We start from the raw sequence: 25,766 nt of genomic DNA, 5'->3' as shown, positions 1-25,766 counted from the left end.
CTTTCTCGAGCTTCCTCTTACAGTCCAAAGACGTGCACATAGGTGTTAATGGGACTGTGAATGGCTGTCTCCCTATGTCGGGGATAAGTTCACCTGGAGTTGGGTAAGTGGAAAAAGTAGATGGATGTTCATGTCCACTTGGTAGAGCCAAAGCAATATTTTTTTAGAGTGAATATGTAGACTGGTTAGTATCTGTATATATTTGTGGGTGGTTACATGATACAGATCATACTTTATTGGTCACTCCATCTTTGAAGTATTTCAAATTAGTGTATTAGTGTTACATGATATTATAATAAAAGTCTGTTTTTATTGCAGCCTTTTAATCAATAAATGTATAGTACAGATATAGATTCTGAATTTTGACAGTGTGTATAAAAGTGACACTTATCTTCAGATGTTTTACAGTAACCATCATACAACAATACATCAATGTGTTGCTTTTTTCTAATTAAAAAAATAGTAATTAATCTTTGTTATAAAAGGTGGTGGCCACGGCTTTTGCAGTTTGAAGCCAGAAATGAGGAGACACTTAAACAGAGAGAAGACATTTAAACAGGTGAATTTAGACATTATTGATTATGTGACACTAAGCGGACTTTACTAGGACACAACTAGAAAACACTCAACACTAAACTCAAAACACCAGAGTCTTCGGCTTTTCCCAAGGGAACTCCTTCCTGCCAAAATGACCGTAGCAGGCAGTGGCCTGGTAAATTGGCTTCTTCAGTCCCAGCTCTCTGTAAAAGCGAAGTGCTACACTGTTAATAAAAGAATCTCTTATCTTTATCAGTTGCAACTAGGACAAACTGCACATACTTCACAATCACTCCAGGCCTCAGATCAAAGTTCTTCTGTACGATCTGCAGCAGCTCGTCTTCGTCTCTGTTAGATGTGCCGTAGTGAAACACTGAGATGGAGAGTGGATGGCTCACACCAATAGCATAGGAGATCTTAAGAGCATGGCAGAGTGGACACCAATTATCACACGTTAGACACAAAAACAGTGATGCGAATAAAGAGTGAAATACTTTCTTTACACGTTGATCCCCTTAATGCCATTCGATTGTCACCTGAACGAGAGCTCGCCTGCATAGTCCAGCCTTGACAAGTGACTTGGCTACCCAACGTGCTGCATAAGCTCCAGACCGATCTACTTTGGAATAGTCCTTTCCAGAGAAAGCCCCTCCTCCGTGCCCACCCCATCCTCCGTAGGTATCCACTATGATTTTACGTCCTGTGAGTCCCGCATCTCCCTGTTGATGTATAAAAAATGTCAAAGGCATATCATTCATGCCCTCACATCGGATGAAAATCACAATTTACTACAGGCTTTAGTCATTCCTAACCTGTGGACCCCCAAAAAGGAATTTCCCACTCGGCAGCAGATGGTAGATGGTGTTATCATCCAGGTACTTGGCAGGAATGACAGCCTTCACCACCTTCTCCATTAGGTTGCATCTGATCTCCTCCAGGGTGATGTCAGGACTGTGCTGTACTGAGATCACCACAGTGTGGACACGCAGGGGCTCCATGGCTCCCATGTTGTCTCGATACTCCACGGTGACCTACAGAAGAGAAACCAAAAAGCAGAGAGGGTATAGTTTCATCCATAATATTAAAGGAAAAACACAAAAAAGATGAAGTGTGCAAGATTTTCCTTGTGAAAAAGCTTACCTGTGATTTGGAGTCTGGCTGTATCCAAGGACACTCTCCATTCCGCGACAGCTCCTTCATCCTGTAGTTTAGTTTATGAGCCAGAAGCAGGGTCAACGGCATGCACTCCTCAGTCTCATCCGTGGCATAGCCAAACATCAAGCCCTTAAGGGTGAAAGGCCAGTTACATAACGGTTTGTATTTAAATCTTTAATTGCAAATATTTACAAATTATGTCTCTGAAAAATATGAGGTGTTTTGCAAATAAGTTGTTGCTTGGTTTGCCACTTGAATATCTCAACAAATAAGCTTACACAGTCATTCCAAGTAAATGAAACCCTGTAGTGAAGGTAATGCCTTGACCCCCTTTTCCCATATTTTTTATTTAGTGCTAAAAATCAAGTTTTTCAAACAGTCCTTCGGTGAATACACCATTTAAAAATTCTAAAGGGAGGCGAGGGAGTAGCGCCAATCATCAGTTTATTCACGATTTCTGAAAAACTGGAAATTCCTTGTGGTTACATGATATACACACACACACACACACACACACACACACACACACACACACACACACACACACATTAATCTTTTATGAATATTATAGCAAAAAAATTTAAATAATAATTTACTTGGGAAGAAATAGTTCTACTTCATTAAAGAGATCAGAGACAGTAAGAGTTACACAAAAATATGTATGAAAGTTGTGACGTCGTTTCTTATGGGTAGTTTTCAGTATTTGAATGTCAAAAGAGTTACAATCAGAATTATGATTTTTTTCAATATTTTCATCTTTAAATTACAAAATTGTTGATTTATGAATTTCCTATGCCTTTGCTGCTGAACCAAAAACATAAAAAAAAGGATTAATGTGTTTATTATTGGCCTCCTAATCCTAGCCCCAACTCCAAAATACTTATTCAAACATGGTGGCTGAAAATCAAATACTGAACCTGGTCTCCTGCACCGATATCCTCCTGATCCCTGCCTTCGAACACACAGTCTGAGATCTCCGCACACTGCGGCTCCAGAGCCACTAGTACATTGCAGGTCTTGTAGTCAAAGCCTGCACATCACAGTTGAAAAAATATCAGCAACACTCTTTGACTCTGACTTTCTGTAAAACCACGTAATCAAAAGAATACCAATTTCATCCATAGTTTACCTTTTGAGGAGTCATCATAGCCAATCTTCTTAACGGTGTTTCGCACGACTGTCTGGAGGTCTACCGTGGCTTTGGATGTTACTTCTCCAACTAGTAAAATCATGCCAGTCTTTGCCACACATTCTGTAAAAAATTGAAACGAATACTGTGAGCGAGTCTCAGGAAGAGAGGAAGAAGATGGTTTGTTATCTGAAACTGCATTTATTTCGTCATCCAAGAGGAACCCAGAAGAAAAATGCTGACCTGAACTTTGATCTAAAAGGCAAACACTGTTTAATTATTAGTTACCAAATTAGCCTACCTTTGCAGCTACATTCAAAACTAATTGAACTTTATTCACTCTAAAGATCTGTTAGTACTATTAGTTCTGACACACCACGATCCATGCTCCATACTCCACCAACAACTCTCATCGTTCACATAACAATAACAGATGATTTGGAATTTCTGTGTTGAATTCCTGACGGAAATCTTACTAAGTAGTGAAAACGTTATCACGCCAATCTAATAAAGCTGGAAACTTACCACAGGCCACTTTAGAGTCAGGGTCTTGACTTAGGTACGCATCGAGCACAGCATCACTAATCTGATCACACATTTTATCTGTGAACACAAAATCAGTATGTAAAAAATTCTAATTGGGCAACAATAAAGTAAAGTGAAATAAAATAAATACATTCTGCAGATTTGTATTCAATTTGAATCCTGATATGTTGTAGAAGGATAATAATATATAAAATATGATAACAATGTTTATTTTTACTTTTTTTTTTATTTTTTTTATTTCGCCTGTCCCATTTGGTTCTTTAGCCATCAGAATTGTTGTCTGAAGACCAACAAGGATACCCAATGGATTTACTTTGCCAAATGGATCATCGTGGCATTGCCGTATTGGTCCATTTGGTCGATCTTTGTTTTTATTATTTATTATATTTTATTTTCAGATGTTACAGACGGGACAGACATGAGTGAGAGATAGGAAAGGGAGAAAGAAAGAGGAAGGAAAGGAAAAACAGAAGGGGAGAGGGACAGTGAGAAAGGGGGGGAGAAAAAAAATAAAAATCTCCTGGATCACCTGTTGAGAGAAGAATAGAAAACAAGCAAAAAAAGACAAAAAAAAAAAACCCAAAACAAAGCAACATACTAAACACAACACCATCACATTAATCTAGCTAAGTGTAAACAGCAGTAAATACTAAATATTCAATGTTGTTGTGCAGCACGCAGGACAGATGTGCTTCGAAGTAGCAGCCAAGAAAGGTGTAATTTGGGTCTACGAGCAGTGAACACCCGTGTGCATACAATGTTTATTTTTACTAAGCGATGTAATAAAGAAGTGTGGGTCAAAATTCCTCCACAATGATGAAAAATTAAGTCATAGATTATTTCAAGTCACTACTAATAAAGGCGATTCTACAAGCTACTTAGTTTGCATCATAATTGTATACTTAATCATACCAAGAAAACCACTTAACATATTTTCTAAAATGCTGAACTTTTCCAATAAATATTTTTCTCCTCCCACCTTTTGAGATTATCATGCTTTCTTTTCAAAGATGTTTAAAGTATGTTTAGTATTGAAGCTTCAATCTTGTTTAAATATTAAAACTACTTTAAATAAATTTTTATGTCACATTTTTGGCAATTTGCATATTTAATTTCAATTTTGGTTTAAATTATATTTCACGCTCTAGTGTTAGTTATAAAAAACATCTTAATTATTTAAGGTTCTCATTTTATTTATATTTAAAAAAAATTGAATTTAGGATATAACATTTAATTATTCTGCCGCAAAAATAAATTTTTGAATATTTTAACATTCATATTCTCATTTAACGGAAATAACTGAAGTGTTAATTGACCATCATTATTTGCCCCCAATATCAGTTTTGAGTAAAATGATCTTCCATACACTTGTGTAGTTTGCTAACATCACGGCTGTGGTGAGTTACAAGGACAGACAATGTATGTGTGCATGTCCAGACATGTCCAAGTGTCTCTGATACATCCATGTGTGAATGTCTAGCTGGACATTGTTCGTTACACTGTGAGACATGAGTACAGCACTAGCCTACCGGAGTGTCCTTCTCCAACAGACTCCGACGTGAACAGGAAAGTCTTCCCGCTGCGGGTTCCGCTACCTTGGTTCATCTTCTGCTCGTCGACAGTCGCTGCAGAAAAGTTGAATTCAGCGGGTCAAAATGAAGCAAAGGGCAATCGTACCGATGTAGGTTTGCTTTATAAAGTGAAAGCTGCCTGTGATGTTCGCCGGCGCCGATTATATAAAGCAATGATTAACTCTGAAGGTTGAAGATAACTGTGATTTAGAAACTCCAGAAAGCAACTGATGAAACCTTTCATCAGTAGTCGTGCAGGAAAACACGATACATCAGCACACCGTAGAAGTAATTTCCGTTTCAGGATCTGCAAACAGCTGTAATGGCTGAAGAAGGAATGTTTGCAAGCTCGGGCAGCCTCAAGATGGCACTGTTGGGATGCATTTTCTTTTTTATATTGAACTTGTCACTCCCACTCCATGTACAGTGGGGCAAAAAAGTATTTAGTCAGCCACCGATTGTGCAAGTTCCCCCACCTAAAATGATGACAGAGGTCAGTAATTTGCACCAGAGGTACACTTCAACTGTGAGAGACAGAATGTGAAAAAAAAAATCCATGAATCCACATGGTAGGATTTGTAAAGAATTTATTCGTAAATCAGGGTGGAAAATAAGTATTTGGTCAATAACAAAAATACAACTCAATACTTTGTAACATAACCTTTGTTGGCAATAACAGAGGTCAAACGTTTACTATAGGTCTTTACCAGGTTTGCACACACAGTAGCTGGTATTTTGGCCCATTCCTCCATGCAGATCTTCTCGAGAGCAGTGATGTTTTGGGGCTGTCGCCGAGCAACACGGACTTTCAACTCCCGCCACAGATTTTCTATGGGGTTAAGGTCTGGAGACTGGCTAGGCCACTCCAGGACTTTCAAATGCTTCTTACGGAGCCACTCCTTTGTTGCCCGGGCGGTGTGTTTTGGATCATTGTCATGTTGGAAGACCCAGCCTCGTTTCATCTTCAAAGTTCTCACTGATGGAAGGAGGTTTTGGCTCAAAATCTCACGATACATGGCCCCATTCATTCTGTCCTTAACACGGATCAGTCGTCCTGTCCCCTTGGCAGAAAAACAGCCCCATAGCATGATGTTTCCACCCCCATGCTTCACAGTAGGTATGGTGTTCTTGGGATGCAACTCAGTATTCTTCTTCCTCCAAACACGACGAGTTGAGTTTATACCAAAAAGTTCTACTTTGGTTTCATCTGACCACATGACATTCTCCCAATCCTCTGCTGTATCATCCATGTGCTCTCTGGCAAACTTCAGACGGGCCTGGACATGCACTGGCTTCAGCAGCGGAACACGTCTGGCACTGCGGGATTTGATTCCCTGCCGTTGTAGTGTGTTACTGATGGTGACCTTTGTTACTTTGGTCCCAGCTCTCTGCAGGTCATTCACCAGGTCCCCCCGTGTGGTTCTGGGATCTTTGCTCACCGTTCTCATGATCATTTTGACCCCACGGGATGAGATCTTGCGTGGAGCCCCAGATCGAGGGAGATTATCAGTGGTCTTGTATGTCTTCCATTTTCTGATGATTGCTCCCACAGTTGATTTTTTCACACCAAGCTGCTTGCCTGTTGTAGATTCACTCTTCCCAGTCTGGTGCAGGTCTACAATACTTTTCCTGGTGTCCTTCCAAAGCTCTTTGGTCTTGGCCATGGCGGAGTTTGGAGTCTGACTGTTTGAGGCTGTGGACAGGTGTCTTTTATACAGATGATGAGTTCAAACAGGTGCCATTCATACAGGTAACGAGTGGGGGACAGAAAAGCTTCTTACAGAAGACGTTACAGGTCTGTGAGAGCCAGAGATTTTCCTTGTTTGAGGTGACCAAATACTTATTTTCCACCCTGATTTACGAATAAATTCTTTACAAATCCTACCATGTGAATTCATGGATTTTTTTTTCACATTCTGTCTCTCACAGTTGAAGTGTACCTCTGGTGCAAATTACTGACCTCTGTCATCATTTTAAGTGGGGGAACTTGCACAATCGGTGGCTGACTAAATACTTTTTTGCCCCACTGTATCTCACAGCTTTGGGCTAACAAATGAAGACTTTTCTAGAAAACACATTCCCAGCTTCTAAAATTATATGGAATATATTTAGACTGAGCCACTTAACAGGGCAGGGGCGGATCTACAGGTGCCCACCAGCTGAACCCACCCCCCACTTACAGTTTTATGTCCTTAAAAGTTACTTTAAAAAACTAACTGTTTTAACTTACCTACCTAAAAAATCGGGTTTGTTTTCTTAGAAGAGATTATATTAGAATAAATCGTTTTAAAGTGTTTTTGTGGATATTTTGTTGACTCCACTTGCATAAAGGGGATTTTTACTACTTCACTGAAGAGACATGTGCGACACTGCCTAGACCTCTTTGCCCCCAATGTAAAGTTTTCTAGAGCCACGTTTTCTAGATTAATTGTTCATCATGTAATAATAAAACTACAGACAAAACACTGGTTCTATAAAAGCATGCGCTCCAAAGAGAAATACACAGAGGCAATTTACTCAAATCTCTTACTGTGTGTAACTCAACTAATTATGAATACTTGCTTGCATTGTGATTGTAGCTGGATAAGCCTATTTAAGACCATGGATACAACTTTTTTTAATGCTTCATATTAAAGAAAAGAAACATAATGTTTAGTGATGCAAAGACTTGTAATATTAGTTTCTTCTGTGATTTAGCTGTTCAGTATTCACTCTTTTAGCTTCTCCATCTGTCCACCAGATGCCATCAGACTTTGCTCCTCACCCAGTCACCTGATTCACTTATCTGCACTAACCCATGATCTGTAGCCACACCCATTCACACACCTGCTTCCCTTTACCCCTCAGTTTGCAGTCCTACCCATTACTTCATCTGGCAAGTAACCAACCTGTATCTGTCCTCTCCCTTTCAGCCTAAGGCTACCTTTTTTGTACCAGTGACTTCAAGCAAGCCAGCATTGATGCACACTTAAAGATTTGTCTTTATTATTTCCACTTCAGTAATCCACAGCTACTGTTAGTATTTGGCAAGCATTCTCCCTCTCAATGATCAGTTCCCACAACTCACACCCAGATCCTCTTTATTAGAGAAGTACATCCTGAGCTCAGTAAATAGAATTAATGGTTGAATGGCTTCAGTATTTATGTGTTACTAATGCTTTATTTTTCTTTGACTGCTACACAATCTTCAGTTATTCCTTGTCCTTTCAGCAGAAAAATGACACACAAATGAACACACATGCACACAAACACTACTGTGTTGCACTGTGGGGGAAGAAAGCTGAAACAGCAAAAAAAAAACAAACTGTAAATGAAGCACAATTTGGTGTGAAAACAAGACATACAAAACCTACACACATAACATATCCAGGCCCCGCAGGCTAACCCACTGTGTTAATCTAACGGTTATATTGTTAAAATAATATTCAACTTGTATCCCATATTGCAGCTTTATTTCTGAATCACCGAAGACGATTTAAAAAGGCAAAGGCCATGCAAAAATGACCAGAAATAGATATGATACATTGATGAGACAGCTTACAGACACTGGTAAATAGTGCGTCTTGTGACCTGTTTTATATAACATATTTTCAAAAGTTTTCTAGTAATTACATAAAAAGGGGCTAACCTGCACTAAACCGACGCTTGAATATGTTAGAATGAAGCATAATTTCACAACAGAACTTTGAAACTGTCATGTGTGGGCTGCTACACTGGTGAAATAACAAACTGCACAACACAGGATGAGGAAATGAAGTGGAGCAGCCGAGTGAATACACCCCTTTATTGCCTTGCAAATATCCCTCTGCCGCAAACACAGAGTACTTTGCCCAGACATATCAGTTCAACACTGGCCTGCATTTACCACTCTGACAGCTGATGGTATGTAAACCACACAGAACTAAAACCAGTAGACACTTATTTACCAGCTTAACTTCAATCTTCTTTGTCTGTAATAACTAAACAGGGTGGCTGTTTTTGCTCTTATGTAGTGATCATATAGCGGCCTAGTTCCTCAAAAGCAGGAAATGAAAGTACTGCATGTTCATGTTCGACTAAATTTAGTTCTCTCTGGTGATGGCGACTTGTTCTGGTAAAACAGTGAGACTTTGATTGCGGCAACTGTTAGTTAATAAGTAACTGTGAAGAGGTGCAACCTTCAGGAAACGTTTGTCCAGCTTTTGCTGTATGACCCGAAACACAGATCTCTATGTTTGTTTATTAAATTAGTTGGACTGAACTCGTCTGAAGATTTCCTTTTTTTGTTCGAAGCTGGATTTTGCTGTTTTGACCAGGAAACAGTGTTGCTATGGTAAGTCGATGTTATTTTTAGACTATTACTTCATTTTTGCCTAATATACTGCTCTTCTATTGATGACTGAGGGTGACTTGATGTCAATCTTGACATTATTGAACAATCCCGTATCAAAATTTTGAAAGTAAAATTTACTTTGTGACAATGGTGCTCATCTGGCAGTGACACAGGCCTTGGTAAACTTACTGACACTTGACAGCACTTTTTCCTGTTAGCACAGTTGCAGGAAGTAAGGTTTGGTTCTTAGAAATAACTTATACAGGGACTGTAGCACCGCCATTTGCCCGGCAGACCTGTAGTGGCATACACATGGTAGTAAATGTTTGGATAAGGGACCAACAGCACTAAAAGTGAATCAATTTCCACCATTTTTCACAGGCTGACCAACATTCTCAGCCAACTCCCGCTGTTCCGGCCTCTAAGCTTGACCAAGTGCAAGGTCAGGTAAATGAGGTTAAAGTTATTCTGACAGACAACATCAACAAAGTGCTGGAGAGAGGCGACAGATTAGATGATCTGATTGGGAAGACGGATGACCTGCAGGCGTCTGTAAGTATCCGATCGTGGGCCTTTTAGGAAGAAGCTTGAATCCATTTTATCTTTTATCATATATGAAGATATTATGTTTAGCTGTGCTACAAAGCATATTTATGCTTTTTGTTCATAAAGTAAAGCTTTCAGATACTTTGAGTGATTTCATGATTTCTGGGGATAGTATGGTATGTTTGTAACTAGACGGGTTGAGATTTAAAAAGAAAATCCTGCTCCTGATACATATAGTCATAATAAAATGCCTTATTTGACACTAAAGCAGTTTCCTAACCTTTACAGTTTGTTGTCTGATTAGGGAAACGTCCCTAGCAGTTTCCAGTTCCCCTATAAACCTTTGTTTTCTTTTGCTTTCATTTACAGACCAAATTTGTAAAATAACCCACACATTGCTACCTGTTTCAGCTATTCAACTACATTTCTTTTTTACCGCTCACCCACTTTTAAATGTTTTATTGTTACTTTTAGCTAGGATGTTTAAACAGTTATACACTACTGCGGTCACCCCTTTAGTTTAGTATCTATTTCATCTCAATTATTTATATATGTATGGTAACTTGTTCTCACTAGATACTTAATATTTCAGTATTTCATGCACATTTACATCTTTGCAATACATGTAACCATCCTTGGGAAACAAAAACTCAGTTTGTTCTTCTAGTATTTTAGGGTCCCTGTTTTAATTATCCATTCATCATTCTTCATCACTTTGTAATCACTCAATCAGAAACCTTCGTGTTCATCTCTAAAGCTTGCAAATGGTTGATGCTTTATAGGGCTTCTGGAGATTGCTTGTCTTTAAACGACGCATGTGCTTCCTCAAATATCAGGGTTTAATTTGGCAGTTTTTTTTCTTTTCAGGCTGACTCATTCCAGAGAACATCCACAAGGGTGGCCAGAAAATACTGGTGGAAAAATGTTAAAATGATGATCCTAATCGGTGTGATTGTGCTGATCATCATCATCCTCATCATCCTTGCTGCCACAAAAGTTATATAAATTCCACGTTTACCTACTCAAGGCTGAAAGCTACAAACATGGCGCTTACCGGCATTTGAATTACTCTTGCAAGTGATCACTTCAGCTTAAGCAAAGACATGTAAATTTAAAGGGCTAATGATTGTTGATTATGTTATTTTGTGACAACATAATGTGAAAAAGAAATTGAGAGCAGCAGAGATTGAAGTGATATGAAGTTAGCTGAAATACTTTAACACTCCAACAGTCTTACGTGTGTGACATAAAACCACTCTATTAATGGAACAGAAATTCAAATGTGTTTATTTTTATTTGTCGCATTTCTTCATGTCCAATACACTGTATATATATTGTATGTTTATGACTGTCAAACTCTGTAATAACATATTTAATATATGATTGATGAATATGATAAAGATAATGAATTGTAATAACACATTTTGTATCTTTGCTACCACATTACTGAATATGTGAGTGATTTGTTCCAACCAATGTTACATTTCAGTCATGGAATATATGAAGCAGTTCACAAGTTAGCATTTGGACATAAGTACAAAAAACGAAGGGATGAGGAAAGCAAACTGATCAAACATTGCAGCAATCCAAATAAATGCATAACAATGAAATACTCAGTAGGTATAGGAGAAAATGTACTGTAGGTCTCGGTGTTCTTCAATTACTGTCTTACAACTAGCTAAGTAATCTTTGCTGGATGCCATCATCTCTCTGGCCAACGCTCCAACAGCGCACGGTAGACTTTCATCACTCTGAAACCTATGAAAAACAAACAACAATAAATCAGCTATAGACAAACAAAGAGGGTAAGATTGCAAAACAATAGGAATCCCCTGTGTTTATAATGTCCAATGTAATAAAAAAAACTATAAGAAAAAAACCAAACTGATTATTTTAACATATTACATAAAAAGTTAGAAAGTTAAGCTAGAGATCTTGAAGTGCATTAAATTGAAGAAGTCAAAGCCAAAATACTAAATGGAAGAAATGTTCAGATTGGTCAAAAATACACATTAAAGAAAGCATTACATGCAAATTTTCTGGAGATGTAGTGACACTTTGATTCTTCTCATTTTACCAAAGGTTATAAGAGGAAAATTTGTTACAGGAAAATTAACAAAAGGAGGAGCCTTTTCCATCGCTGTGAGTAACACAAAACAGAACAATACATGTACACAAATTAAAGCACTTTATCCCCCAGCACAGTAGAGTCCAAATACGAACCAGGTTTTAGCTCATGGACTACTGGCTACAAGAGCTAAATAAAGAAACAAGCATTTTAATTAAGATTAGGGATGCATATATTAACATTAGGAACTGGAAAGTCCAGAGAAAGCTGTATGTATCCTTTAAAAAACAAAGTTATTTTTTCAGATTTATAATTATTACTTGTGGGGGAGTAAGGGCCTGTAAAAAATGACAATTACATATGTATATTTTACGTTTTACATTACAAACAATTGCAAAGAAATTAAAAAATTGAAAGAAAGATGACAAAGCTGGACGTGTCCCATATTGTTTAGTTTAGAAATGCTGATACAGGATGTTGGAAGACCATACCAAATGGCAGCATTCGAGAGCGTATGCTTCTCATACCCGGTCCGCATTGAGCGGGCCCTGAGAGTATCTGGGAGTCAGCTCATGGCCTGCAAGGAAGCTCCGCTGGCAGGTACAAACAAGGTATGTCAGAGTTAGGAGACAACATACTTCCTTCTGTTTCCTTGCACATCCTTAACTTTGGCATCCATTTACTGTAGTAGCAGTACATTACCTGTTAACTTTACAGTTTAAAAAAAAAAGAGAAGATGCAAAAGAGGCAGCAGAAGCCGGCTGTTAAAATAATCGCCACAAGAGCGTAGCCTCTATGTTACCACTACTGTAAAGCACTTCAGGGTGCTGAGAAAAAGAAATTTATGGAGGAAATTATGCATAATGTTACCAAACATCAAAGTAAATATAAAACTACTTTAAGTTTAAAAGCAAAAAAGTATATATGTACTATTACATACCTATTTCAAGAGGAGGGTTTCCCCTATTAATACGGCTTGTAACTGTTCGTGTGACCACCACGTCGTGGCGACTTGCCATAACCACCAGATTGATCTGCACATGTGAACAAAGTGGAAATTTCACACGTTTGTATTGTTTCAAAAGTAGAAAAAAAACTGGCCGTAAAACTATACTCACTGTTGTAGTCACCATAGCCATAATAGTTGTTGTAACCAGAGTAATCATAGCCACCATATCCTCCATAGCCTTGATTACCGTAACCATAGTTGCCATAATTTCCATAGCCTTGATTCCAGTAGTTGCCATAACCCTGGTTCCAATTTTGATTTGGGCCTGAAACAAAAAACAGACACCAAGTTGACATAAACTGACCTGTGTTTCAAACTAAAAATGAAACTGTCAAACCTCATCTTCTATTATTAAATCAGACTGTTAGATTGAGAGCAGACTTAACTGCTAATCTTGTGATTTACATCCCAGAAATGTAAAACAGTTAAGAATTTTGTATGTGTGTGTTTTTAGTTTGTTTGTTTTTTAATTACTGTTTTACCATCACATTTACATAACAAGCCTAGCAGAGGAGAAAGCTTTGTTATCTTTAAGAACAGAAAACACTTTTTTGCACAGTTTGTACAAGTAAGCTTTATAAATATCTTTACCTGCAAGAAGTTATGCAAAACAGTCTACACTCACCACCTCTTCCCCGAGACCTAGATGAATATCCTCCTCTGCCACCCCAATACTGCTGCTGTTGGTACTGCTCCTTAGACATCGCCACTTTTATTTCACACTATAAGAAATTACCAGATTAAGTCAAATTAAGGTCCCATAATTCACCACAAATTCACACAAGTCTTCCATGTTCGTACACATTTTATATGTATATATATATATATATATATATAAAAAAAAAAACACCCAGCACGCCCCTGCGGGCGGTTTATCCTTCAAGCTCGGGTCCTCTACCAGAGGCCTGGGAGCTTGAGGGTCCTGCGCAGTATCTTAGCTGTTCCCAGGACTGCGCTCTTCTGGACAGAGATCTCCGATGTTGTTCCTGGGATCTGCTGGAGCCACTCGCCTAGCTTGGGAGTCACCACACCTAGTGCTCCGAATGCCTTCTTGTTCCAGTAGCCCACTTTTCGTCAGGGTGCCCTGGTTCCTCAACACCTGACGCGGACCTTGTTGATCCGGGCGACGTCCGAGCCGGCATGCCTTCATATTTATCTGTCTCGCTCATGTCTGCGGTAGGCTTGCTTAGCATAGGGGGTCTAGCCTTAGGACCCTTACTGGATACAGACGCCCCAGGCAGGAATCGAACTTGCGATCCTCTGTTCCAAAGGCGTGTAGTCTAACCACTACGCTATCCAGCTCTATCTATCTATATATATATATATATATCTATATATATATATATATATATATATATATATATATATATATATATATATATATATATCTATCTATCTATCTCTCTTGCAGGTATGTATACACACACACACATTTCAATTTCAGTGTCTGTAGCTTTAAATTAAATTAGGATTGGTTGTGCATCCGCCCCTTTAAAGAAGGGTCTGTGAGTGACAGTTAGAAGCAGCCAATAGGAGCAGCCCAGCTCATTTACACTATACTGCTGTCAAACAGACCAGAATGAGACACACTGTAGCTTCCAACTTTCTCCCTGCACACCACTCTTACTTTAAAATACAGCCAAATTGTCTGCACGATCTTTGTTTTTTCACATATATAAATGCAAAGTTTGTCCAACAAAGTGCTGCAGTTACAAAAATCTAAATTTCATTGGTGGGGAGCTGCCTCTTGGTAAACAGCTTTCCGTTAGTAATGGACCACATTAAAGTCAATGTTTCAAAGCAGTTCTCTTGTCTTACAACAGAATCCAAAAAATATACCCATGAGTGCACAGTTATTGTAAATTTGAATGAGTACAGAGATTAGAAAAGAAGCAAACAGATGTAAATGCTAACAGAAAGCCAGATGAGTTTAAGTGCACTGAAGCATATAAAGTAACACCCACACAGTACTTTTTAAAAGGTTACTAATCTGTCTGTAATAATTCCACAAAGTCACTATCCTCAGCATTTCTTTTTCCCCAGAGCTTTGACACGCTTTGACTGTGTATACAGTCAAAGCTAACAATTATGTTAGCCACATTATCTACATTTGAAAAGAACAGGGCTGCTTTAGTTGCTGTCACGTCGCTGCTGTGTGGCTCTGGTGTTTAACACCTTAGTTTGATTCATAATTATCATGTTAAAACACCAAAGTCACATAAACGAACCTTTTGATGCAGCAGTAAAGCAACAGGTTGATCAGCTATAAAATTTATAAGTGGAGTCTGGCTGCTTTGATAAGACAATGAGAGTGGCCTCAGTTCAGGTAAACTAACGGGGTTTTTTAAAATTAATGTATTAATGTTTCATTTATTTATTTGTAATAGAGACAGAACGGTAGGGAGAGACTGAGTGAGAGAAGACATACAGCTTTTCAACATATGCATCGCAGACTTTTTTCTACATATAAAAAGGGGGGAAATTCTGAATAATAAAAACACATAATATAGGACCTAAAAGAAAAGGACTGTACCTTGCTTAATCCAATATTGTGGTACTTTTTTTCCATAATCTTCTTTACTGGCTCCTCCTCCTTGAATGTGATGAAACAGAAGCCTCTCCTTTTGTTTGTTTTGTTCTCCATGGGAAGCTCAACGGACTCCACCTGTTCACATTAAGACATAATTTAATGGGCAAATAGGAGCCCTGCAGAGCCACACAGAACAAGTGGGGAAAAAGATCAAACAAAATCTAATTTTCACAAGTCACTCACCTCTCCGAAGGCACCAAAATACTCTCTGACTTTCTCTTCAGGAGTGTCAGGAGAGAGACCACCAACAAAGATCTTCTTTACTGGCTCCTTGCTCTTCATGGCCTTGGCTTTTTTGGGGTCAATCACCTTCCCATTAAGTTTATGTTCTTTCTGTGAGGCAACCTGTAAAGCAATATAGACCATTGACAAAAATGTACATACGTGAATATTTCATCTTTCATTTTGATTTAGCGGAACGGATGTTTGATTGTTTGGGCATCATTGAGCTCAAACTTTATAGGTTGTATTCATAAACCGCGCAGTAGTATAGTTACATTCATTCTAATTTAAATCCAAATTGCCAAAAAAGGCCAAATATTAAAATTTTCTGCTAATCATTAAATAAAACTGAAAAAAAAAAAAAGCCACCCACACAGACATGAAACTGCACAATCACAGCAAGTTCATGTCTGTTAGAAAAGCAAATTTACTGGTAATTAAAAAAAAAAACCACACACATCCCCTTATGTGAACAGGATAATACCTTATCAACACTTTCAGGTTCTTTGAAGAGCACAAACCCAAAACCCCTTGACCGTCCAGTCATGGGGTCCAGCTTTAACGTGCAGTCTACCACTTCCCCAAACTTTGAAAAGTAATCTTTCAGGTCCTTCTTAGTCGTGTCCCAGCTGAGGCCTCCAACAAACATCTTCCTGTTGACAAATCACACAAAAATAAGCAGGTGGTGTCTATGTGTTGAGACTGCTTTATAAGATCTCTACAGTGGGGCAAAAAAGTATTTAGTCAGCCACCGATTGTGCAAGTTCCCCCACTTAAAATGATGACAGAGGTCAGTAATTTGCACCAGAGGTACACTTCAACTGTGAGAGACAGAATGTGAAAAAAAAAAAATCCATGAATCCACATGGTAGGATTTGTAAAGAATTTATTCGTAAATCAGGGTGGAAAATAAGTATTTGGTCAATAACAAAAATACAACTCAATACTTTGTAACATAACCTTTGTTGGCAATAACAGAGGTCAAACGTTTACTATAGGTCTTTACCAGGTTTGCACACACAGTAGCTGGTATTTTGGCCCATTCCTCCATGCAGATCTTCTCGAGAGCAGTGATGTTTTGGGGCTGTCGCCAAGCAACACAGACTTTCAACTCCCGCCACAGATTTTCTATGGGGTTGAGGTCTGGAGACTGGCTAGGCCACTCCAGGACTTTCAAATGCTTCTTACGGAGCCACTCCTTTGTTGCCCGGGCGGTGTGTTTTGGATCATTGTCATGTTGGAAGACCCAGCCTCATTTCATCTTCAAAGTTCTCACTGATGGAAGGAGGTTTTGGCTCAAAATCTCACGATACATGGCCCCATTCATTCTGTCCTTAACACGGATCAGTCGTCCTGTCCCCTTGGCAGAAAAACAGCCCCATAGCATGATGTTTCCACCCCCATGCTTCACAGTAGGTATGGTGTTCTTGGGATGCAACTCAGTATTCTTCTTCCTCCAAACACGACGAGTTGAGTTTATACCAAAAAGTTCTACTTTGGTTTCATCTGACCACATGACATTCTCCCAATCCTCTGCTGTATCATCCATGTGCTCTCTGGCAAACTTCAGACGGGCCTGGACATGCACTGGCTTCAGCAGCGGAACACGTCTGGCACTGCGGGATTTGATTCCCTGCCGTTGTAGTGTGTTACTGATGGTGACCTTTGTTACTTTGGTCCCAGCTCTCTGCAGGTCATTCACCAGGTCCCCCCGTGTGGTTCTGGGATCTTTGCTCACCGTTCTCATGATCATTTTGACCCCACGGGATGAGATCTTGCGTGGAGCCCCAGATCGAGGGAGATTATCAGTGGTCTTGTATGTCTTCCATTTTCTGATGATTGCTCCCACAGTTGATTTTTTCACACCAAGCTGCTTGCCTATTGTAGATTCACTCTTCCCAGTCTGGTGCAGGTCTACAATACTTTTCCTGGTGTCCTTCCAAAGCTCTTTGGTCTTGGCCATGGCGGAGTTTGGAGTCTGACTGTTTGAGGCTGTGGACAGGTGTCTTTTATACAGATGATGAGTTCAAACAGGTGCCATTCATACAGGTAACAAGTGGGGGACAGAAAAGCTTCTTACAGAAGACGTTACAGGTCTGTGAGAGCCAGAGATTTTCCTTGTTTGAGGTGACCAAATACTTATTTTCCACCCTAATTTACGAATAAATTCTTTACAAATCCTACCATGTGAATTCATGGATTTTTTTTCACATTCTGTCTCTCACAGTTGAAGTGTACCTCTGGTGCAAATTACTGACCTCTGTCATCATTTTAAGTGGGGGAACTTGCACAATCGGTGGCTGACTAAGTACTTTTTTGCCCCACTGTATGCAAGCTTCTTTAAACAGCTGGGCTGCTCAAAGGTCCCCTCATTTGCTACAAGTAATCTATGTAACTTGCTTAGTAAGTAATTTATCATCAATTTACATCCAGACAATACAATATCAAACACAGCAGATTCTCCATTCATTAGGTGACTAATGAGGACCTGATTTAATCTTTTATGTGCAATCAAAATGTGAACACATACAAGGGTTTTTCTTAGCTCAAAATGGGCCTTCACATATAAACATGTTTTGTCCATATTAAAATAGGGCAAAGAATCTGTTCCCTTTCTTAACAGAAGCCTGTTAACATCTTTCTGTTGTTTATGACCATTTGATAAAGAGAAATGTATTTATTCTTGAGTAAATTCAACTATAATCATGAAACGTGGGGTAATTGTTTTGTTATTTTAAAGTGATGGTGATTTTTAAATGGTGTAAGTCCAAAACCCCTTTCTATATCAGAATCAATCACTTTATTGCAAGGAAAACCATGCATATAAATCCACCAGTGAAGTACTGTAGACCTGCAACCAACCAGTGCAGTGTTATTATCAAGAAAGATGGTTTTGTTTACAACTGCAGTGATAAAATGTTAAGATATTCCCTAAATTGAACCTGTTCTAATTCTTTTTAATTAAGGGATTCAGTGACCAGGTTGATATAAAAGGACTGTGACTCACAGCTGATGGCGATATATATATTTTGTAAGTCTTGTGACTTTATTTTGGGTTTTATTTCCCACCTTTCCTAAAAAGGGAAACAAAAATCCTGCACTGTAATGTATGCTCTTCATACAATTTTGGAACCATTAGCTCCACTTTTGATTGATATTGCCAACACTTAAACATTTGCTAATTATTAGCCAATATCAATGATTGGTAATCTAATGCAATCTTCTTCTTTTTAGTGCTCCCATTGGACGTCGCTAAAACGGATAATTTGCCTATACTTCACCCTATTCTTTGCATCATTTTCTGTCACACCACAGGACAATAACAAACCAATACTCTGTATATGCATCCATACTTTGTGAAGGTTCTCAGTCATCCAGGTCATCGTAGTCAAAGGAGCTTGCAAAGAAAAGCGTCTGGACTTCTTTAAGTTACTTGAAGACGTTTCACCTCTCATCCGAGAAGCTTCTTCAGTTCTAAGGTCAAATGGTGGAGAGTCCCAGATATAAACCTAGTGGGAGTAACCCCCCACAGAGGGACAAAAGGACCCCCTGATGATCCTCTAATCGCCTGAGCCAAGGTGTGAAACTGGGTGTGGGTCCCAATCAGCCAGAGTTTCGGGTGAGTTCATTGTGAAACCTGGCCCCACCTTATGCGAGGTCTGGGCATTCCTCGCTGCACTGTACAGCGGTTGTTGTTGCGTCTGTCTGAACATTGTCATCCCCTATGTAGCCGGTGTATCAGAAAAACTCAGGAGAGTTTTCTCCAAGCATGACATCCCGGTGCATTTCAGACCCAGCAACACGCTCAGACAGAAACTGGTTCACCCGAAAGACAAAACGCCAAAACACAAACTTAACAATGTGGTGTATGCTGTACAGTGCAGCGAGGAATGCCCAGACCTCTACATTGGAGAGACCAAACAGCCACTTCACAAGCGCATGGCACAACACAGAAGAGCCACCTCCACAGGACAAGACTCAGCAGTCCATCTGCATCTTAAGGATAAAGGACATTCTTTCGAGGATGCCAATGTTCACATTTTGGACAGAGAGGACAGATGGTTTGAAAGAGGAGTGAAAGAAGCCATCTATGTCCACTGTGAGCGACCATCTTTGAACAGAGGCGGGGGTTTACGACACCAACTCTCTGCCATCTATAATCCAGTTTTGAGATCCCTTCCCAGACGCCTTAACGCCCACTCACATCCTGGGCCATCTGATCTCAGGAATTCGCATAAGGTGGGGCCAGGTTTCACAATGAACTCACCCGAAACTCTGGCTGATTGGGACCCACACCCAGTTTCACACCTTGGCTCAGGCGATTAGAGGATCATCAGGGGGTCCTTTTGTCCCTCTGTGGGGGGTTACTCCCACTAGATTTATATCTGGGACTCTCCACCATTTGACCTTAGAACTGAAGAAGCTTCACGGATGAGAGGTGAAACGTCTTCAAGCAACTTAAAGAAGTCAAGAAGCTTTTCTTTGCAAGCTCCTTTGACATCCATACTTTGATTTTCTGAACAACAGGCAAAGCTGTTTTTCTAAACAGAAAACTGAAAATAATAACAAACATTCAAAAGTAAATGATATTTGAAAATATCACTTACTTTAGTCTAACATTTCCTTTTAAAACCCAAACTTTTAAAATAGCAAACCGGTAACACTCAAACACCTCGGAAATCGTTCTAGTGTAATGTTTAGTTTATGAATGCTTGTTAAAATAATCACCCCTCCTAATGAATAAAGTAGTACCCGACAATAACAATGCCAGGTCCTGCAAAAATCCGGTCCTGCAGCTACAGCATCTTTTCGATTATCAACAGTGAACCTGAGTCTATCCACCCTTCACCATCACCATACCCTTCATCCTCCTCGTTTTTACTGGCGTCGATCCTTGATCCTTCGGCCTCGCCCCCCATAAGGCCACAGTCCCCCGCTGCTGACATCGGGTCGTCACTGTTCGCCTCTCCATCCTCCTCCATTCTCATCATGTTCGGGTCGTCGCTTAATTCATAATCATCCGACATGTTTCGGGTTTTTCTGGAACAAGACTTAAACTAAAGCTTCACCCCTAAAGGGCTCTGAACTCAAAGCTACGTCAGATATCTCTGCTGGAGCTAAGCTAACTGTCTGGCTTCTGTCAGCTAACTGATGACAGGCTAGTCGCTGGCTAATATTTTGATATCATATGCTGTTAAATAAAATGTCCGTCGCTAGTTAGAACAAGCTAACTGGTTGGGTTACATGAATCCAATGTGGGGTTAGTATGAATTTGGAGAAAACAACGCTCGGTATGAAAAAAAAATTAGGTTGAAGTTACGATAATATTGAGAGGTGACTTATGAGCGTCGCTTTGTTTTCGTCGCCGTCATCTTCTTCTTCGTCGGTTAAAAACGGCTGTCAAACCGACGTGAAAGCTAGACCGCGCCCCCTTCTTTATGTAACAAATAGTACATTTTGGGCTTAATTCCCTCTTTTTTTGTAGAGCCGTTTGCAAAAATACAGATGAAAAAAAGGAAATAATTGAGGCAAAAAGTAAGGAACAGAGCAAACCAAAAAGCAGAATTATGTAAAAGACATTTTTCAGTTAGTAATTTATACTCTGAACAAATTTTTGGTCAATAATACACCAAAGACAAAAAGTAGATTCATCATGATTGATGAATCAAATAACCAACCCACCCATCAGCATGTTAAAGAATATCATAAGATGCAGAATCTAACAGTCCTAAAATTGATTAATTAATTAATGTCATGACTGCAGTACTGTGCAAAAGTCTCACCCCTCATTTATTTATATTTTTCTTCCAAGGAGCCAGACTTTTGTCATTCTTTAAGTAATCTTGAGCAAAACTTGAAGGTTTTCTGAAGACGCATGTTTCTGCTGCTTGTTAAAATCACTTACCTATTGGGACAAACCAGTGTTATGTTGACACAAGCTACTTATCAAAGCACCAATTTTAAATTGCACCTTTAAGGGTTTTTTGTTTTCCTTTCTTTTTTGTGGTTTAGCCATTTGTAATCCTTACTGTTCAATTTGGAAGCACTTTTTAAAAACAGTTTGGACTGAAGAAGAAGTAGTCAGGCTTCTGGGGGAGACAAGGCATTTATTAGAAGTCCATTTCCTGAATAATACCAACAATGTTTCACACAAAGTCTGGCAATGTTTCAGTATTCTCACTTCCCAAGATCAACATTACAAATGAACAACAAGTATGGCACATTTAAATAGACACCATCACCTGTGAGGGGGATTAATTAAGACATTCAAACAAAGTTTCAAATGAAGACTCTCATTCTGCTGAGTGCATCTATACTGTAATTATACTTTCTAAAACGAGACAGTTCACTCACTGCACAGGACTTCATACGTCTGCGACATATTTGTTTGGGTAGAGAGGAAGGAAAATGGTACATGAACATTTACAAAATGGTTAAGAAATACAGTTCACGCATATACATTTGGAGAGTGGCAGTCAAATACAGTTCATCTAAAAGGTAAAAAGCTAGTCTCACATGTCATGTGCAGTTTCCTTCAGGCTTGTAAATGTAAAGCAACAGCTTCCCATTCAATCAAATGGTCCAATGACATTGAAGTCCCATTTGTGTTCCTATAATGCTTGGTGCATCCGTTTCTATTGATGAGAAAAGCATCCTGAAAGAACTGGATAGTGAGCCACCTTTAAAGACTGGAATTTCATAATCAGCCCCATTGATTGCCAGCAGTCCCAGCAGCATCGCCAGTCCCTCGTCACCCATCAATGTGGAAGAAAAACCCCCCCAAAACAATAAAACACTAGAATTGCAAAAAAGGTGGGGGCAAAATAAGAGGAGAGGTCATCACGAAGTCATCTGTCTACGCACTTTGTTAAGCATGTCCTGTAAGCTGAAGTTGGCTAAAGGAGGTAATGAGGTTATAATGGCCCCTCTCCTCATCTGTCAGCTCCATGTTTCCAGGCCTGACCACCACCACAACATTAATGCCGGCTTCTTCTGCAGCTTTGGCCTCTGCAATGACAAATGCAGTCACGTTAAAAAAAAAAGTACACAGTTTTTTGCCCTTAACAGAATATTATTATCAAGACGTGACAATAAACAGAAGTGGCCAATAGGAGTCTCTTTGAAGACGGGTGTCAGACGGATTCAAAACCTCAACACAAAACGACTACTTTGAACATTTCAGTGTTTCACAAAGCCTCACTTTGCCGATCACTGCCTTCGTCCCACCGATCTATTCATCCTGGTAGTCTTTATGTTATCTTACTAGCAGACAAACACCAGACCAAACGGAGAATATTATCATTGCTAACATACTTACCCCGGGTGACGTCTGTCAGGAATGTGATTTCCTCAGGCTGACAGCCAATCCTCTCTGCAATTCTCTCATAGCTCTTTGCGTCCACTTTAGCCCCTATACTGGTGTCAAAGTGACCGTCAAATAACTGAAAAGAAAAAAAAAATCAAACCATCAGATTAGACAATATCAATAACAAAAACAACAAGAGCTTACAATTTGTTTTAGCCATTAACAGCTCCTCCAATACAAAAATGTTACCTTCTTATAAAAAAATAATAAACAAAATTAAATAAAATAAAAATAGAAACTATGTGTAAGCAAAGGTTGTGTTTGCACTAAAGTAGGAAAGGGGAACAAACTTCTAGAAGATCTCCTTCAACAGAGTATCCAAATAGAAGTTTCTGTGCCTCCACGCTTCCAGAAGAGTAGATGTAGACTTTCAGGCCACGTGCTCTCCATGTTCTGATAGATGGAACTACATCCTGATAGACCCTGATTTTAAAAAGGGATGGGGGAAAAAAAAGCAGCTTATTATTATGTTTTTGTGGGGTGGCGGTGGCGGGTTATCTCTACTTCTGACAAACAAACCAAATTATGACCCAAACCCGAGTAAAAGCGTATATGAATTTCAAAAGTGAGGAAAATGATCAGTGTACTTACTCGCCTTTGATTCTCCCAGATGCATAAGCTGACCTCCACATGTGACCCTGAAACTGTTTGAGCGCTGTGGACTTCCTGTCTGCTGCCATCTGCCACAGAACATTTTCTACTACTTCCCTAATGGCCTTCTCCTCATCTGTGTGAACTGTCTGGTCCACAGTGTGCACAGGACACGCCCGGTTCTGTTTCATGTCCTCTTCAATCTGCCGTGACAGTCAGCCTTTTTGTTAAAAGAGCACTAAGGGATGTTCCCTGGTTTACTTGGTGGATTAAAACAGGTATGTCAATATTCATTAAAAAAAAAAAAAAAAAAAAAAAAAAGGCAAGCAATTCAGAAAATAAAGGATAGAAGCTGAATATGTAAGAATTCTTCAGTACCCAAATAAAGGTTTTCCCTCCTTTGTTCACTAGCTGCTGATAAATAACAAACTGCATTCCTGCCAGGCTGAGTAACAGCCTGGATTTCATTCTTCCAGTAGGGAATCACACTTAAAAACATGTTTGCTAGCTACCTGTTTCTTTAGTAGATGAACATCTTGTTTGCACTCGTCTTCTTCCCAGTGAGTGGACAGGTAATCCTCAAGATGCTCTTTGATGTACGGAAAAAGGATATCCTAGAAATGAAAATATGGACACGTGACAGCAAAAATAAATAAATAAAACATAAAACCCACACTAGAGCCTGAGTGATTTGTCAGCAGATCGAGATCACCTATCTGCCAATCCGTATTTATAGCAGCGAATAAATTTTAATTTTAATAACAGAAACTACAGAAGAGATGGGAGAAACATCCTTCAACCAGAGTTGATGTCCATAGTTTGTCCACCAGGGGGCCTTACAAAGACTTACAAACAAACAACAACCAGCTGATCCGAGCAGTCAGGCAGCATACATGAGTAAATAAATAACAACATACAACAAACGTTAGAGAAATGTGATTGTTTCCCGTGTTGGAAAGCCGATGAACTTGAAAATGGGATTGTTAAATCACCATGTTGTTCTTAGAGATCTTATGCTTAGGCTCTAATTCAGTCTCTCTAGTTGGAAAATACCAACAGAACAATGTTTATTGATTCCTGTTTTAAAAGCCTTTTCCTTCATTTATGGTACAGCTGTTGTGTCTGTTTGCACAGACATTTGCCTACCCAGAGAAGAGTTTTTTTTAACCTACGCAAATGTGGTTCAATGTAGCTCTTGAAAAACCCAACAGTGTGTAGCTCAATGTTGATGAGCATTGTGAATGGTGACTTCACATGTCCATTTCTAACGCACTTCCGTATTCTAAGACACAAAGCAAAGAGGCTTCCATGAAAGTAAAAACATTACATGAAACTGCTAATTACAACACTTCTTGTGTGACATGAACGCAGCGTTAGGTGTGTTCGTTGTCAAACGGTATTTCTGGTTATATAAAGCAAATATAGACATTTGTAGAAGCAAATCAATAAAATTGCATTATATTCAGGAGATAGAGAGACCCTGTGAAGTTTTGTTGGTTTAGATGTGTGCTACTGGTGACAGGCAGCTGTTAGCATAGCCGCACAACCGTGCAGACTTCGTTTGCATTTCACGCTGCTTACCTTCACAAATGTAATCGGTGTGGTGGTGCCTTCAATGTCGAGCAGCAGGGCACTACTGCAGGCAGGAATAGAAACAGTGGCCATTTTTACTGGGTGAGTCTGCAACGGCTCTTGTTAGCTGACGTTAGCTTACTAATTAGCAGCACCGCGGCGGAAGAACCAGGCTGGACCCGGTCCTCGCTGTTTTTACAAGACTAACAGATCAAGCAGACTACAGATTATGCACGCGCTAACAAATATATCTGGTGGTAAGCCACTAACTAGCAATCACTTCACAGCTAACAAACAGGGCAGTAATATGCACACATGGCCAGCTCCGTCAGTTTAGACTCCACGCCAGTAGGCGGCGGTACCTTAATAATGAACAACAAGTAAAACAACAATAAGAATTTGTTTATTTGTTTAAAACGTTATTTAAAATCGATATTCCAACACTCAGTTTACTTGTCTGTGCCATTTTATTAAATGAAAGCATGTTTTGCATTTGGTATTATTTATTGGTTAACATTTATGTCAGTATAAAGAAATGTGCGAAGACAACAG

At 39.3% G+C, this 25,766-nt stretch overlaps 4 protein-coding genes across 8 annotated transcripts; 1 reads left to right on the top strand and 3 right to left on the bottom strand.

The window, feature by feature from the left end:
- Positions 1-306: 306 nt before the first annotated feature.
- mat2al (methionine adenosyltransferase II, alpha-like) lies at positions 307-5,275 on the bottom strand. The gene is made up of 9 exons (XM_085414487.1): positions 4,897-5,275; positions 3,347-3,424; positions 2,822-2,944; positions 2,610-2,722; positions 1,678-1,821; positions 1,350-1,568; positions 1,074-1,256; positions 820-953; positions 307-740 (listed from the first exon to the last, which is right to left on the bottom strand). The coding sequence occupies exons 1-9, from the start codon at positions 4,970-4,972 to the stop codon at positions 638-640; spliced, it is 1,173 nt and encodes a 390-aa protein (XP_085270613.1). The 5' UTR covers positions 4,973-5,275; the 3' UTR covers positions 307-637.
- A 3,461-nt stretch (positions 5,276-8,736) lies between these two features.
- LOC146666453 (vesicle-associated membrane protein 8) lies at positions 8,737-11,097 on the top strand. 3 transcript variants are annotated; one of them, XM_085414490.1, is made up of 4 exons: positions 8,737-8,820; positions 9,211-9,250; positions 9,632-9,802; positions 10,664-11,097. In XM_085414490.1, the coding sequence occupies exons 2-4, from the start codon at positions 9,248-9,250 to the stop codon at positions 10,799-10,801; spliced, it is 312 nt and encodes a 103-aa protein (XP_085270616.1). In that variant the 5' UTR covers positions 8,737-8,820; positions 9,211-9,247; the 3' UTR covers positions 10,802-11,097. The 3 variants fall into 3 exon arrangements, with proteins under 3 accessions (XP_085270616.1, XP_085270618.1, XP_085270617.1); XM_085414492.1 differs by having other exon boundaries at positions 8,741-8,820; positions 9,169-9,250; XM_085414491.1 differs by lacking the exon at positions 8,737-8,820 and having other exon boundaries at positions 8,839-9,250.
- A 196-nt stretch (positions 11,098-11,293) lies between these two features.
- Positions 11,294-21,065, bottom strand: hnrnpd (heterogeneous nuclear ribonucleoprotein D). Of its 3 annotated transcripts, XR_014912773.1 has the most exons (9): positions 20,546-21,065; positions 16,170-16,338; positions 15,647-15,808; positions 15,407-15,538; positions 13,499-13,595; positions 12,983-13,138; positions 12,805-12,898; positions 12,356-12,457; positions 11,294-11,554 (listed from the first exon to the last, which is right to left on the bottom strand). XR_014912773.1 is itself a non-coding variant. In XM_085414488.1 (8 exons), the coding sequence occupies exons 1-7, from the start codon at positions 20,710-20,712 to the stop codon at positions 12,831-12,833; spliced, it is 951 nt and encodes a 316-aa protein (XP_085270614.1). In that variant the 5' UTR covers positions 20,713-21,065; the 3' UTR covers positions 11,294-11,554; positions 12,805-12,830. The 3 variants fall into 3 exon arrangements, 2 of the variants coding, with proteins under 2 accessions (XP_085270614.1, XP_085270615.1); XM_085414488.1 differs by lacking the exon at positions 12,356-12,457; XM_085414489.1 differs by lacking the exon at positions 11,294-11,554 and having other exon boundaries at positions 12,104-12,457.
- A 713-nt stretch (positions 21,066-21,778) lies between these two features.
- enoph1 (enolase-phosphatase 1) lies at positions 21,779-25,570 on the bottom strand. The gene is made up of 6 exons (XM_085414485.1): positions 25,224-25,570; positions 24,155-24,256; positions 23,643-23,845; positions 23,342-23,474; positions 23,004-23,127; positions 21,779-22,693 (listed from the first exon to the last, which is right to left on the bottom strand). The coding sequence occupies exons 1-6, from the start codon at positions 25,305-25,307 to the stop codon at positions 22,554-22,556; spliced, it is 786 nt and encodes a 261-aa protein (XP_085270611.1). The 5' UTR covers positions 25,308-25,570; the 3' UTR covers positions 21,779-22,553.
- Between the last annotated feature and the right edge of the window lie 196 nt (positions 25,571-25,766).

This window comes from Rhamphochromis longiceps, linkage group LG7, assembly GCF_057381845.1.
Source record: "Rhamphochromis longiceps isolate RC_006_pf linkage group LG7, R_longiceps_female_GT1.1, whole genome shotgun sequence".
In the NCBI taxonomy this organism is placed as follows: Eukaryota; Metazoa; Chordata; class Actinopteri; order Cichliformes; family Cichlidae; genus Rhamphochromis; species Rhamphochromis longiceps.
Note: the sequence above shows the minus strand (reverse complement) of the source record. Positions and strands in the feature narration are given on the sequence as shown.